The sequence below is a fragment of the Saccostrea cucullata genome, unplaced genomic scaffold, assembly GCF_032062105.1.
Source record: "Saccostrea cucullata isolate Sc308-1 unplaced genomic scaffold, CSIRO_AGI_Scuc_v1 ctg19, whole genome shotgun sequence".
Classification (NCBI taxonomy): Eukaryota; Metazoa; Mollusca; class Bivalvia; order Ostreida; family Ostreidae; genus Saccostrea; species Saccostrea cuccullata.
The window spans coordinates 964,642-979,895 of record NW_026940018.1 but is presented as its reverse complement, the minus strand read 5'-3'; the positions used below and the strand labels follow the sequence as shown (position 1 = coordinate 979,895).

Here is a 15,254-nt window from a genome sequence, read left to right as displayed (position 1 = left end):
TACAGTCTTCGGACTATGCACTTCCTCTCTTTTGTGATTGGTAGAAAATGCATGATGAGAAAATTTTCAATTATTTCATTGGTTGAAATGCTGTTCAAGGCAAGGGAGATAACTTTCTGATGATCTAATTTTCGTACGACTTAACAATTTTGCAAGATTTTCAATCTTAAAAAAAAATGACAAAACGAACAACAAAATCAGCAGTAATTAATTCCTGATAACATGATTTTTTGTATAGCAAAAAATAAAAAAGATCTCTTTAACTTCATTATAAATAAAATTTGATTTTTATTGCTTGCAGGCTTTACAATTTGTTATTGTTCTTTTCCCCTTTCTTGTTTGAAGAAGGAAATGGAATCAGCCGAGGTTTGCCGAAAGCTCTCGGCGAGTCAAAGTTTACGGAGATGACCGAGCGACAACCGTGGTAGGGCTAATGCCAGTAAAAAGCTAATGTAGAAAAATACAAAATCAAGAAATTCAAAAGAATTATACGGCCTGATAGGTGTAGATCAGATTACAGTTTAAGATTGTTGGTAAAGACGGGAAGCTTTTTAAAAAAGTTCTACTTGTACCTTAGTTTTCCTCAATATTAAACTTTTAGCATTTTTATCAACGAAGCTGCCATTATTATTTGTTGTTTTAAACAAGGGTTTTAAAACATTTTGTCTACATATAGTACACATATTATCTTTGATATTGTATGTTCAGTCCTTTTTTTATAACAGCGAAATTATTCCAGAGACTATACTTCCAGTTTCGTTTTTTTAAGGACTAAAATATACAACGTAGTTGGAACTTTTTTGTCTCTCTCCATGGAGTTCAAGAGTTCCAATACTTTAAGGAACTAAGTGCTTTATTTAAATGTCTATATACGGTGTTGTAAACTTATTCTAAACCAAGCTTCGGTAAAACAAACATGTAGAATGCATACTTAGTTAGTTTTATATAATTTTCATTGAAATATCCAAGAATTTTCATGAACTGATATCTTTCAAAACACCAAAGTAATGCTTGCTAATTTTTTGTCTAAGAACATCTAATTATTTTATTTTAAGGATGACTGTAAAAGAGATATCTCTCTAGCTAAGAAAATATCTCTTTTAACCTTGTTAAAGCAACATCTCTCTAACTTAAAGAGATATCTCCCTCGCTTAAGGAGACATCTCTCTAACTTTAAAAAATACTGTAAAATAGCTAATTTTCGTGGGGGGGGGGGTAATTTTCATTGTTTTCGAGGCATGGAGAGACTCAAGAATTTGTGACCATCATTAAATATAAAACTTGATACGCATTTTTAAAACCACATTAAATCACCGCAAACCAATATCTTTTCCTCAAACCTCGAAAATTTGACCATCGAAAATATGTGATTTTACAGTATCTCTCTAGCACAAAAAGATAGTTTTCTTAGAAAACGATATATCTCTTAAAATAAACGAGATATCTCTTTAAGTAAACCAGATATCTCTTTAAGTAAACCAGATATCTTTTCTGTTTAAAGAGATATCCCTCTAAGGTATGAAGATATCTCTTTTAGTCAACGAGATATCTCGATAAGCTGAAGAGATATCCCTCTATGCTAGAGACAAATCTCTATTATTGAAAAAAAATTGTTATTTACTGAATAACTAGTAGAAGGGTTTGCCATAGATACGGATCAATATATCACCTCTAGTAAATTAAACCTGAACAACTGTACTTGTAATAACATACATATTTTATTTATTCAAATTCTCCTCTAGGATACTGTTCCTTGATACAGTAAGCTAAGTACATGTCAGTAGTCAGTGCTTGGCTATTTAATTCTTTTTTCAAGCTAATGTGTGCTGTATTTTATTACTAAGAATATTATAAACACAAGAGGCCCATGGGCCTTATAGGTCACCTGAGCATTATGCAACAACTTTCCAGTGATTGAATTTGATTCATGTTTTAATCCAGATGCTATGGCATTCACAATTTTGAAATAGGCACCATTGATCATCATAATAATACACTTAGCAGTTGCTTAGTTTGTTTACTTAATACCCATAGGCAGGGTACGGGAACAAAAAATGCATTTCAAGTAATCAGTAATATTCAGCATGATCAGTAATGCCCCAATCACACATGAACCCCTGACCCTTAGGCCTAGATCCACACATTGCACAATTTTTGAAAACGCACCCTTGCTTTTCAAAAATATTTGATAAATACCAAGGAGCAGATTTCAAACAATTCATCCAGTTTCAGTATATAAGTACAGTCCCCCCCCCCTCCTTTATGGTACCCCTGACCCTGGGGCCTTGAAATTCACAATTCTGGAAGATTAGGACCCTTGCTCATCATAACTACATAGGTAGTTCATCTGCTTAATACCAAGGAGCAGAGAAGAAAACTTTCAAAGATTTAGTGTATTTTCATTGTATAACCAATAGAGCCCCACCCTATCACTAGAACCCCTGACCCTGGGGCCATAAAATTCACAATTTTTGTAGAGGCACTCTTGCTCATCATAACTATGCACTTATTTAGTTTATTTAATACCCAGAAGCAGAGAAGAAGATTTTCAAAGAATTCATGTATTTTCACTATATAATCTATAGAGCCCCCCCCTACACCAGAACCCCTGACCCTGGGGCCATAAAATTCACAATTTTGGTAGAGGCACTCTTGCTCATTATAACCATGCACTTATTTAGTTTATTTAATACCCAGGAGCAGAGAAGAAGATTTTCAAAGAATTCATGTATTTACTATATAATCTATAGAGCCCCCCCCCTACACCAGAACCCCTGACCCTGGGGCCATAAAATTCACAATTTTGGTAGAGGCACTCTTGCTCATTATAACCATGCACTTATTTAGTTTATTTAATACCCAGGAGCAGAGAAGAAGATTTTCAAAGAATTCATGTATTTTCACTATATAATTAATAAATCCCCGCCCTTACACCAGAACCCCCGATCCTGGGGCCATAAAATTCACAATTTTGGTAGAGGCACTCTTGCTCATCATAACTATGCACTTATTTAGTTTATTTAATACCCAGAAGCAGAGAAGAAGATTTTCAAAGAATTCATGTATTTTCACTATATAATCTATAGAGCCCCCCCCCCCTAACACCAGAACCCCTGACCCTGGGGCCATAAAATTCAAAATTAAGGTAGAGACACTCTTGCTCATCATAACTATGCACTTAGTTAGCTTATTTAATACCCAGGAGCAGAAAAGAAGATTTTCAAAGAATTTATGTATTTTCACAATATAATCTATAGAGCCCCCCCCCCCTTACACCAGAACCCCTGACCCTGGGGCCATACAATTCACAATTTTGGTAGCGGCACTCTTGCTCATCATAACTATGCACTTATTTAGTTTATTTATTACCCAGGAGCAGAGAGGAAGATTTTCAAAGAATTCATGTATTTTCACTATATAATCTATAGAGCCCCCCACCCCACCCCCTTACACCAGAACCCCTGACCCTGGGGCCATAAATTCACAATTTTGGTAGAGGCACTCTTGCTCATCATAACTATGCACTTAGTTAGCTTATTTAATACCCAGGAGCAGAGAAGAAGATTTTCAAAGAATTCATGTATTTTCACTATTATATAATCTATAGAGCCCCCCCCCCCCTAACACCAGAACCCCTGACCCTGGGGCCATAAAATTCAAAATTAAGGTAGAGACACTCTTGCTCATCATAACTATGCACTTATTTAGTTTATTTAATACCCAGGAGCAGAGAAGAAGATTTTCAAAGAATTCATGTATTTTCACTATATAATTTATAGAGCCCCCCCCCCCCTTACACCAGAACCCCTGACCCTGGGGCCATAGAATTCACAATTTTGGTAGCGGCACTCTTGCTTATCATAACTATGCACTTATTTAGTTTATTTATTACCCAGGAGCAGAGAAGAAGATTTTCAAAGAATTCATGTATTTTCACTATATAATCTATTAAGCCCCCACACCCACCCCTTACACCAGAACCCCTGACCCTGGGACAATAAAATTCACAATTTTGGTAGATGCACTCTTGCTCATCATAACTATGCACTTATTTAGTTTATTTAATACCCAGGAGCAGAGAAGAAGATTTTCAAAGAATTCATGTATTTTCACTATATAATTTATAGAGCCCCCCCCCCCCCCCCAACACCAGAACCCCTGACCCTGGGGCCATAAAATTCACAATTTTGGTAGAGACACTCTTGCTCATCATAACTATGCACTTAGTTAGCTTATTTAATACCCAGGAGCAGAGAAGAAGATTTTCAAAGAATTTATGTATTTTCACTATATAATCTATAGAGCCCCACCCTTACACCAGAACCCCTGACCCTGGGGCCATAAAATACACAATTTTGGTAGAGGCACTCTTGCTCATCATAACTATGCACTTAGTTAGTTTATTTAATACCCAGGAGCAGAGAAGAAGATTTTCAAAGAATTCATGAAATTTCACTATATACTTATTTAGCCCCACCCTAACACCAGAACCCCTGACCCCGGGGCCATGAATTTCACAATTTTGGACTCAATGCTGATTACAATCATGCAAACAGTTTGACTGCTTGATGTCCAGGAGTAAAGAAGAAGATTTTTAAAGATTGCACTAATTTTAGTGGTTTTTGCCCCACCCCCCAGGCCCCATGGGGGCAGGGCCCATGAAATTCACAATTTTTGTTCCCCTTCACCCATAGATGCTATATGCCAAATTTGGTTGAAATTGGTTCAGTGGTTTCAGAGAAGAAGCTGAAAATGTTCAAATGTTAACGCACGACGCACGACGAACGACGAATGACAAGTCAAGTAAACAGCAGGAAGACATAATATCAAACAGTGAATTAAGAGACTCAACAAAACAAAGAAATGACGATAAAGAGAACGATGAGAAATGTGAGGGACTGGAGAGTGAGGGGTGGTTTCTAGGAAAGCCTCCACTGTCACCCCCGCAGCAAAATGTCCAACCTTTCGATCAAGGATCCCCTCCTGGATACAATACCTCCCAGTATCCGGGACAACAGGGGCCTATGCCGGTAACAGGTCAACCTGGGGTGGGGCAGCCATTTGGATACGTGAGTTTTTTTTTCATTTCCAGACAATATATGGCACTTATAAAATAATCTGTTTAAACTTGGTTTATCTCGATCGATTGTAGACAACATATGCTGAGTATTGAGCACTTTTAGTTTTATAATTTTAAAACGATTTAAACGTGAGAGATATTTAAATAGCTGCATATCTGATGCATCGATCATAAATTACTTACACTAAAAATACCACCTTTGTTAAAGATGTCATTATTTTCAAAGCCTTAAACCTCGGTCACAAAAGTAGGCAGGGCTCTTGGAGATTTTGTAGGGGAAAAAATTAAGTCTACCAAGTAGAATTTTTCTTTGCATTTTCTCGATGAAACTATTTTTTATGCTAACTTTGACGATTTTTGGAGGGGGGGGGGGGCTTAAATCCGCCACTGAAAAAAGCCTCCATTTCTTCTGTTCCTCTATGCATGTATTTTCTCCGGTGAAGGACTGAAACTTTAATTATACAATGAACTGATGTTATAAGAACAAACCATTGTATTAGGGGTAATGGCAATATTTGATTAAATGCCCCTTTCTTTCTTCGCCATTGCATACCACCAACACCACTGTGGTTGTACAGCAACAACAGGTGCCGACTCGACCTTCTATGAGGGACTGGAGCACTGGTATCTGTGGATGTTTCGAGGACATGGCTTCATGTACGTTTGTATCCATGTATATGTAAAATTAAGGAAATCGACTTTATTTTAAAGGATTATTTGACTGAGAAAAACACATTTACCATAAAGGACATTTACATTTTTAAACATGATGTGTTTGTGAAACACTATGCGCCCGGCGGCAACAAAGTTCGGAAAAAGCTATTTTAAGCATTAAGGTCACAGTCAAGGTCACAAGGTTATTTGAAAAAGCTTGATTAGTGGATTTTGCGTACCAAATATGAAATCTCAATCTCTCATGGTTCAAAAGTTATAGTGAGGGTTCAAAAAAGCTATTTTAAGCATATAGGTCAAAGTCAAGGTCACAAGGTCATTGATCTTGGTGTCATTTGGAAGAACCTGATTAGTGGAGTATGCATACCAAATATGAAGTCTCTATCTTTCATGGTTCCAAAGTTATGGTGAAGGTTAAAGTTTACAGAAAAAAAGCTATTCTTTGCATATAGGCCACAGCTAAGGTCACAAGGTCATTGACCTTGGTATCATTTGAAAGAAGTTAATTAGTGAAGTATGCATACCAAATATGAAGTCTCTATCTTTCATGGTTCAAAAGTTATGGTGAAGGATAAAGTTCGAGACAAACAAACAACCAGACAAACAAACAAACAGACAGACAGACAGACTGGACAAAAACAATATACGCCCTGGATCTATCGATCCGGGCGCATAAAAAACATTTCCAATGGTATCTCTTACTATAAAAAGTATAAATATATTTATTACTCTATAAGTATGCACTTAGCCTATTTTGTCCTTTAAAAATTCTTCTCGCACTCCTTAACTGCATGAAGCCGAGAAATTTTGAAACCAAGAGATTCTTTTTATCACAACAGCTTGCGCTGTGACTTGGTGTGCGAATTGCTATATGTGTTACCTCTCATCAAAGCTTGGAGAATCTTGTTGTCTGCCATTTGCTTTCCCAGTATGTGGTTCTCTGGTTCCTCTCCGAACCAAAGTCCGTGCAGAAAACAACATTGTCGTAAGTCTGAATGTTGGAAAAAATTTCATAATATTAATACGGTATACAGGGTTATTTTCGCCCGTTTACACTTACAGACAATTTTGCCACATTTTAAATTCGCCCAGGCACAGTTCTGTTTAAGAATTAACACTGTGTTCTTTGAGTTCGCCCCGTTTAAAATTCGCTCACTGGTGACTAGGGCGAAAGGGTCGAAAATAAAACGGGAGCGAAATTTTCCATGTATACATAACCTCCCGACAGATAATTTATAATAAAAAAAATACATTATTAAATAATTTATAATTATCCGCTCCATGAATGTTATAAAATTGATAAAGCTGTTCGATATCAAATGTTCCGTGAATGTTAGTTTTTATTATCATTTCAAATTTTATTTGTCGTTAAATTCAGGTATTGTTCCTTGCGGTACCTGAAAAAAAATGCTATCTTTTAAAAAGTTAAATAAACTGTTATTCAATAGATCATCTAGAAAAGATCGATTTTTTATCCCCCAAAATACACCGTTTCCCAAAAAAAATAAAAATGAAAGGAAGAAAAACATACTTTTAACAAGAAATGTTATATTACAATAACATGATGATTTCTCTTACAAATCAGAGGGGAAATTGATTTATTTATATGTATTTGTATTACAGGGCAGTAACTGTGAGGACTGCTGCATGGTCTACCGGTGCCCCGCATGCGTCATGTGCCAGCTGTCGCGTGAACACGATAACATCCAGCTGAACCAACAGATTATCATGAGATGACATTCTTGATTTTTTTTTAAGGGAGGGGGTTATTTAGGCAAAGGGTTTTTTATTCATTCTAAGCTGGAACTGGTGTATAGCGTTTCATTTCTTAATCACATACTACATAAATCAGTGTTTTGATTGATGCACCTTTCTTTTTAATTTAGTTATAAACCAACAACTTGATTCATGGAGAAATTGATTGATTGATTATTTTTTTTTTACGTTTCAATTCAAGAAGAATATCAACTTATTGACTTCATATAACAAAAACATTCAATAAAGAAAATTGACCATTATAAAGAAGTTTGCTTAATAAAATGATTTAAAACTGCACAATGCGCTTTATTTGTTTTATTCGTCCATTGAACTGTATGGTACAAGACACATCATTACTGGCGAGTAAAAAGTAACAAGAAGGGCCTCAAACATCGTCGCAAACCACGGCCAAAATGCACGATCTTCTCCCATTCTGTAGGAGAGAGCTGTATGTGGACTCCGGACCGTGGCTTGAGACGACGGGCCTCAAATTCCTAATTGAAAAGCGACTTCTTACGTACATGTGCTTTAATATAATTTGTTCGAGAATGATGTAATCAGATATATATACTTAAAAACTAAAACTTAAGAAATTCTTGGAAAATTTAGAATCACAAGATTTTACCACATTCAATAGCATTAAAACATAGGACTGTCCAACATTGTATACAACCATTCCCAATGATAAATTAGAGTCCAGATTTTTTGGCATCGATAGTCAGATGTATTTTCAATAAAAATTGATACAACTATTTCATTTACTTACCTTGTCACTTGTCATTTGCAAAAAAAAAAAATTCTGTTAATGAAAAAAGACATTCTAATTGTACACACAAGTATACTCTGAAATTGATATAAAAAGATGTTTTGATTTTGATTGACAATAGCTAAGTAGTTTTTGAAGATCAGGGCTTCAGACTAACTGTCAGATTCCCATTGGTACCGATTGCAACCCGTTTTTTATTAGCAGACCTATTTATATTCCACATGAAGCTGAATCTATTCAGAGGATATACAAGGGAAGATAAGCTCGATATTTAGATATATGTATCGACGACGTATATGTAGTGACTTTTATTGAAAACCATTCATAGGCCAGCTTAACATTTCAATCGTCAACTTCACTTACTTTTGTAGCAATATACCATTATTACCTACATATGGAGTTCATCCCTTGAGAAACATAATTTTAGATATAGATATGCAGTGAAACTTTGATTTTTAAACAGTCCATTAAAACATTGCTTTCTTTTAACCCCAGATCATTTTCGTGGTTTCTACTTCCTCGCTGAACGTTTGGGTTTTTTCTCGAGACATTTTATAAATGCAGATCAAAGTCCTTTAAAATTTAAAATGTAATTGTTTGAAATCTTTTACCCTTTCCTTTTATGAATCATCTTTTTAATCTTCCTGTAGGTTTAACTTTAAATACAGAAACAAGGAAAAACACAAAATATACAAACAAAACATCATTCGTGTTCGACTGTACATTTGTAATGGCGGATGAAGAATCAGGTCTGTAATTGTGATGGTTTTCTGAATTGCCTAACTACACTGTAATTCTATTGCTTTAGATATATTCACTGCATGGGAGAAATTCTTATAATTTAGATTTTTATTATGAAAGTTTTTAAATCGATTTTCAAATTTATTTTTTGCGAAAAAAAAAACTAGAAATAATAGACTGTTCAATGTCATTTGCCTGTTATGGATTTTTATTATTAGTTATCAGTTAAACAAATTCTAAGAATTGTGGCCCCCCGCTTTCGCTGTCTTATGACATATTGTGTCAAATATACACACCCTATTATATGTCATGAAAAAGTAATAACCAAATTATTATTTTTTTTTTAAAAAGGTGAAACATGAAAGTCAAGGTAAAAAAAAATTTCAGAAACATCTTTAAGTTATTACAGGTGATGCACATATCATATGAAAAGTCAAGGTAATTTTTTTTTCAGAAACATCTTTAAGTTATTACAGGTGATGCACATATCATATGAAAACCTTATCTCCTCTCTGTCAAAAGTTAGAAGGAAAAATAACATTTTTGAAAAGTATGTCAAACCTAAAGGTCAAGGTCACGGGGTAAAAAAATCATTGAGTGTTTGGAAAGGCCTTGTCACAGGTAATACATAGTGAAATAATAAACCCCTACCTTTTCTCTTTCAAAAATTTTGGCAATTTAAAGTAATGTTTAATTTTTCGAAAAGTACTAGTCGGTCAAACTTCAAAGTAAAGGTCATAGGGTCAAAATTCATTAAAATATTTAGAAAGACCTTGTCACAGGCAATACACATGTAAAATATGAAAGTCTAATCTCTTCTCTATCAAAATTTATGGTCAAGATTTAAGTTTTTGTGACAGACGGACAGCTACTGACTGACAGACGGAGAGGCGAATGAGATTTAATATCCTCAAGCTTTCGCGAAATCGGGGAACAATCATTATTTTTATTTTATTTCAAAGGAAGGCGGGTTATCTGCATCGGTCCCAACAAAATGTTCCACCTTTCAATGAGGGACCTCCTCCCTCGCGGTACACTCCCTATCAGTCCTCAGGACATTTATTTTCATTGTGCAAATTATCTACAAAAAGGGCTGGTTGAGTAAGTTGTAAGAAGAAGGGAAATATTGAATACAGGGCCCTCTTCGCCCAAACATCGTTTGGGCGAATTCTAAAAAAACAAGCAATTTATAAGAATTGTGGTCCCCCGCTTTCGGTATCTTTGTGGGTGACATGTCATTTTTAATGACACATTGTGTCAAATATGAACAATCATCCTATCATATGTCATTCAGAAGTTATCATCGAAGTTGAATTTTTTTTTTAAAGTCAATCCCGAAGGTCAAGGAGTCAGAAATCATAGCATGCTCGGAAATATTTTGTCACAGTAATGCATATGTCAAATATGAAAGCCCTATCTCTTCTCAATCAAAAGTTAAAAGGATCAATATGTGTTTGTGAAACATTGATAACCCCGTATGGCAACATAGCGAAGATTAAACTTTTCTTAAATGCATATCAAATATATTGGTACCCAAATAGGGTCTTCTCACAAGAAATACGATTGTGAAGTATGAAAGCCCTAGCACCACCTGTTCAAAAGTTATGTCCAAGGATAAGTTTTTGAAAGGTAGGTCATCAACTCCAAGGTCAAAGTGTCAAAGTTGTTGGTTTCTTAATAAAGGTCTTGTTACAAGTATTACAAATGTGAGGTATGAAAGACCAAGCCCTTGGTTAAATATTTTAAAAAGTAGGTCGAACTCCAAGGTCAAGGTCAGAGGGTCAAAGTTCTTGATATCCAATGAAAGATCTTGTCACAAGGATTATATATGTGAAGTATGAAAGCCCTAGCCCTGACCCTTCAAGAGTTATGGTCAAGGTTTGTTTATGAAAAGTAGGTCAAACTCCAAGGTCAAAGGGTCAAAGTTCCTTGTACCCAATGAAAGGTCTTCTCACAAAGACAACATATGTGAAGTATGAAAGAAGCCCTAGTCCTTACCATTCAAAAGTTATGGCCAAGGTTAAATATTTTAAAAAGTAGGTCAAACTCCAAGTAAAGATGGTGGCAAAGGTAAGAATATTTTAAGCTTTTACTCTTAAGACGTGATATCTATAGAGAATCATAATTATCAAAATTCATCATAATTATTAAACGGACTTTAGAAAAATTTTTTAGTTTGTGTTTGTGTGTGTGTTTGAAAAAAATGTCTAGATAGTCTATTCACATGTCTTTTTACAGTCTATTGACTGATATTTAAAAGTTATTTTGAAACACTATAGTGTTATTGTCTTGCATTTGAAAATGGCTGAACAGAAAGATAAATCTTGTCACAAAGATAAACATTTGAAATTTGAAAACCTTTCACTAAACTTAAGTATCAACTGTTCCAAAGTCATCACCAAGGTTTAAGTTAAGTCAAATTTGTTGATATCCAATGAAAGGTCTTTTAACAAGGATAAAAAATATGTGAAGTATGAAAGCCTTTTACTAAAAGTTTAAAAGTTTTGAGAAAAGTGAGTCAAATTCCAAGGTCAAGGTCTAAAGGTCAAATTACACAGAAAACTGTCACTGCATGGCACTGGTTGGTCTTGTCCCGATAAAACAAAATGGCGGATTGGGAATCAGGTTTGTACACTTGGAAAGAATATTTGCAGCGATTGTATGATTCTTATTGCCCAACTAATCACAATTTTTTTTTGCTATGTCTGAAGGAAAATCTGACTTATTTTAAAAATTGAGTGTACTGCATTTTAATGATTGAAATCCTTTGGAGTACAAATGAAATTAAAACGTTTAATCCGATTTTCCTCCCGTCTGATTTAGCTTCTGATTACTATAAAACAAAAAAACAATTATAACATAGTATTGTAATTCATTGTGAGAGATATTTACAAATGTAATAAGTATTTAAGAAAATGTTTTAAATGAAAATTTCTATAACCAATTCTATTTTTTCGATGCTATTCAGTTTTTTAAAATAAAATTTTGCATCAAATAATGTATTTATTAAGAAAAAAATTATTTAATACAGGACAAGAAAATAAGGATGTTCAAATTTTGGGACGTTCATGTTCTTTCTAGGAAAGCCTCCAATGACACCCCCGCAGCAGAATGTCCAACCTTTCGATCAAGGATCCCCTCCTGGATACAATACCCCCCAGTATCCGGGACAACAAGGGCCTATGCCGGTAACAGGTCAACCTGGGGTGGGGCAGCCATTTGGATACGTGAGTTTTTTTTCATTTCCAGACAATATATGGCACTTATAAAATAATTTGTTTAAACTTGGTTTATCTCGATCGATTGTAGACAACATATGCTGACTATAGAGCACTTTTAGTTGCTTAAATATGGTTTTGGCTCTGATTGTTGATTTTATCATTTTAAAACGATTTAAACGTGAGAGATCTTAAATAGCTGCATATCTGATGCATCGATCATAAATTGCTTACACTAAAAATACCACCTTTGTCAAAGATTTCATTATTTTCAAAACCTTAAACTCCCGTCAGGTTACGTAAACCTACTATAAAATCGCATATTTTCGTGGGGTCAAATTTTCGTGGTTCGAGGAAAAACTTTTGGTCTCTGAGGATTTGATTTTGTGGATGTAGAATTGTTGAGTAAAAACGTGTGTCACTTTTAACATTTCGTGGTGGACATGAATTTGTGGGTTCTTTACACCTTGAAATCAACGAAAATTAACCCCCACGAAAATTTGTGATTTCACAGTACTTAAATCGGCTACAAACCCCAATTCATAGGCGTCGGAACCGGGGGGCTAGGGAAGGGGGGGCCTAGGCCCCCGTTTTTTTTTGTAAAAATAGACCCTATATAGAGGCATTCAAAATTGGGATTTACCTTTTTTTGTTGGTTTGGCCCCCTCCCACTTTCGATTACCTCCCCCCCCCCTTTCGCTTACCCCCCCCCCCCACTTTCAATTTGCTTCCGGCGCCCATGCAATTTTAAGTTGCTTGAAAAATATATATACAACTAAATTTTCTATATTATTTAACTTTTCTTAGGTATATTCAAACGAAAAATGAAAACAGGCGCGGATCCAGGAATTAAAATTGGTGGAGGGAGGAGGAGGGCAAAAGTAGGCATGGGGTCTGGGAGATTTTGTCGGGGAAAAAATTAAATCTACCGAGTAGAATTTTTCTTTGCACTTTCTCGAAGAAACTATGGCTTATGCTAACTCTGACAATTTTAGTAGGGAGGGGGGGGGGCTTAATTCCACCGCTGCAAAAAATTATCTGTTTCTTCTGTTCCTCTATGCATGTATTTTCTCCGGTGAAGGACTGGAACTTCAGTTTTACATTAAATTGATGTTATAAGAACAAAGAATGTATAATGGTAATTTTTTATTAAATGCCTCTTCCCTTCTTCGACATAGCATACCATTAACACCACTGTGGTTGTACAGCAACAACCGGTGCCAACTCGACCTCAGATGAGGGACTGGAGCACCGGTATCTGTGGCTGTTTCGAGGACATTGCATCTTGTATGTTTGTATCTGTGTATATGTAAAATCGATGGAATCGACTCTAAAAAGATTAAAGATTGAAAAGAAATTATTTGACAGAGAAATTCAAAACTATAAGAGGTGTGAACATTAAAAAAATCAAAAAATAAAAAAAGTACATGTACTGAATTTGTAATTTGTGAAGATATTGAGGTTTATTCAATTTTAAACCATTTGTTAAAATTCATGTTTCGAAATTTTAATGTACTAATATACAAGCAATATAAAAATGTCTCGATTTGATCATTTAGTTTTGGAGAAAAGATTTTAAAAGAAACCGGTAAGAAAAATTTAAATTCCATGCTCATGTACTGAACTCTGAAGTCCAGAAAACATAACCAACATATTCCTTTTTACAACAATAGGCTGCGCTGTGACTTGGTGTGCGAATTGCTATACGTGTTACCTCTCATCAAAGCTTGGGGAGTCCTGTTGTCTGCCATTTGCTTTCCCAGTATGCGGTTCTCTGGTTCCTCTCCGAACCAAAGTCCGTGCAGAAAACAACATTGTCGTAAGTCTGAACTCACAGTCTGTATTCCTTTAATAGTAAATTATGAAAATTATCCGATGAATAAATATTATAAATAAAGATGTTCGATATCAAATGACCGTAAATGTCAGTTCCTCTTATTATATTCTTTTTTAACTAGGTTTGTTTAATTCAAATATTTATGTCTTGCGGTATCTGAGAGCAAAAGGAATGTTTTTATCTAAAGTTTAGATCAACAGAATTCTCTTTACCTGCAGAAATATTTATTCGAAAAAGAGAGATCAATCTTTATACATTTTGAATCTAGAAATTGTGGATTACCCTTTTACTGAAAAATACACCTTTACCCTTAAAAAAAACTTTTAAAAAAAACTTTATCCAAAAACAATTCCTTTCTGTCCATGATTTTCGAAATTTCACATGATGATTTTTTAGAAAGATTTAAGGCTTACAAAATTAAAGTAACCAAATGATAACCAAAATACAAAATGTGAGGAATTAACGGATGAAATACTTTAAATCAAAGGGGGTGTCGATTAATTATGATACATATATTTGTATTACAGGGCAGTATTTGTGAGGACTGCTGCATGGTTTGCTGGTGTCCTGTCTGCGTTATGTGCCAACTGTCACGTGAACACGATAACATCCAGCTGAACCAACAGATTATCATGAGATGACATTCGGGATTTTTTTTTTTGGGGGGGGGTTAGCTAGACAAAAGGATTTTCATTCATCCTATGCTGGAATTGGTGTATAACGTTTTATTTCTTCGTCAAGTACAACAGAAATCCTTGTTTTGGTTGGTGCACCTTTCTTTTTTGTAATGAACCAACAACTTGATATATATTTAGAGATTGTTTGATTGATCGATTGATTATTTTCCTTTCTCCCTTCAGTTTTTCTTTCAAATAACGAGATAAACTTATTGACCATTATAAAGCAGTTTGCTTAATAAAGTGATTAAAAGTATTGAATTGCTTAATGCGTTTTATGAACTGTATGGTACAAGACACATCATTACTGGCGAGTATTAAGAAGTAACAAGAAGGCCCCAAATCACTGACTGAAAAGCGACTTCTAAAGTACATGTACTTTACTACACTATATTTACATCCACTGAATATTTCCTCCTTTATTTCTTATGAAAAACCATTGCGTTAATCAGTTCATGAACTGCACTAGGCATGTCACCTGTACAGATTTCTTGAACAGAGACTG

The 15,254-nt window shown here is 34.9% G+C and overlaps 2 protein-coding genes across 2 annotated transcripts; both read left to right on the top strand.

Annotated features, from left to right (window-relative positions):
• Positions 1-4,834: 4,834 nt before the first annotated feature.
• On the top strand, positions 4,835-7,582 carry LOC134254498 (placenta-specific gene 8 protein-like; the record flags this gene model as incomplete). Its single annotated transcript, XM_062737008.1, has 4 exons — positions 4,835-5,069; positions 5,629-5,737; positions 6,592-6,737; positions 7,376-7,582. Coding segments are annotated over 4 exons (604 nt in total), but the record flags the coding sequence as incomplete, so codon positions are not given.
• Positions 7,583-11,566: 3,984 nt separating this feature from the next.
• Positions 11,567-15,005, top strand: LOC134254506 (placenta-specific gene 8 protein-like). The gene is made up of 5 exons (XM_062737017.1): positions 11,567-11,642; positions 12,099-12,244; positions 13,414-13,522; positions 13,909-14,054; positions 14,600-15,005. Exons 1-5 carry the CDS (start codon positions 11,624-11,626, stop codon positions 14,711-14,713), a joined length of 534 nt encoding a protein of 177 aa, XP_062593001.1. The 5' UTR covers positions 11,567-11,623; the 3' UTR covers positions 14,714-15,005.
• Positions 15,006-15,254: the final 249 nt, after the last annotated feature.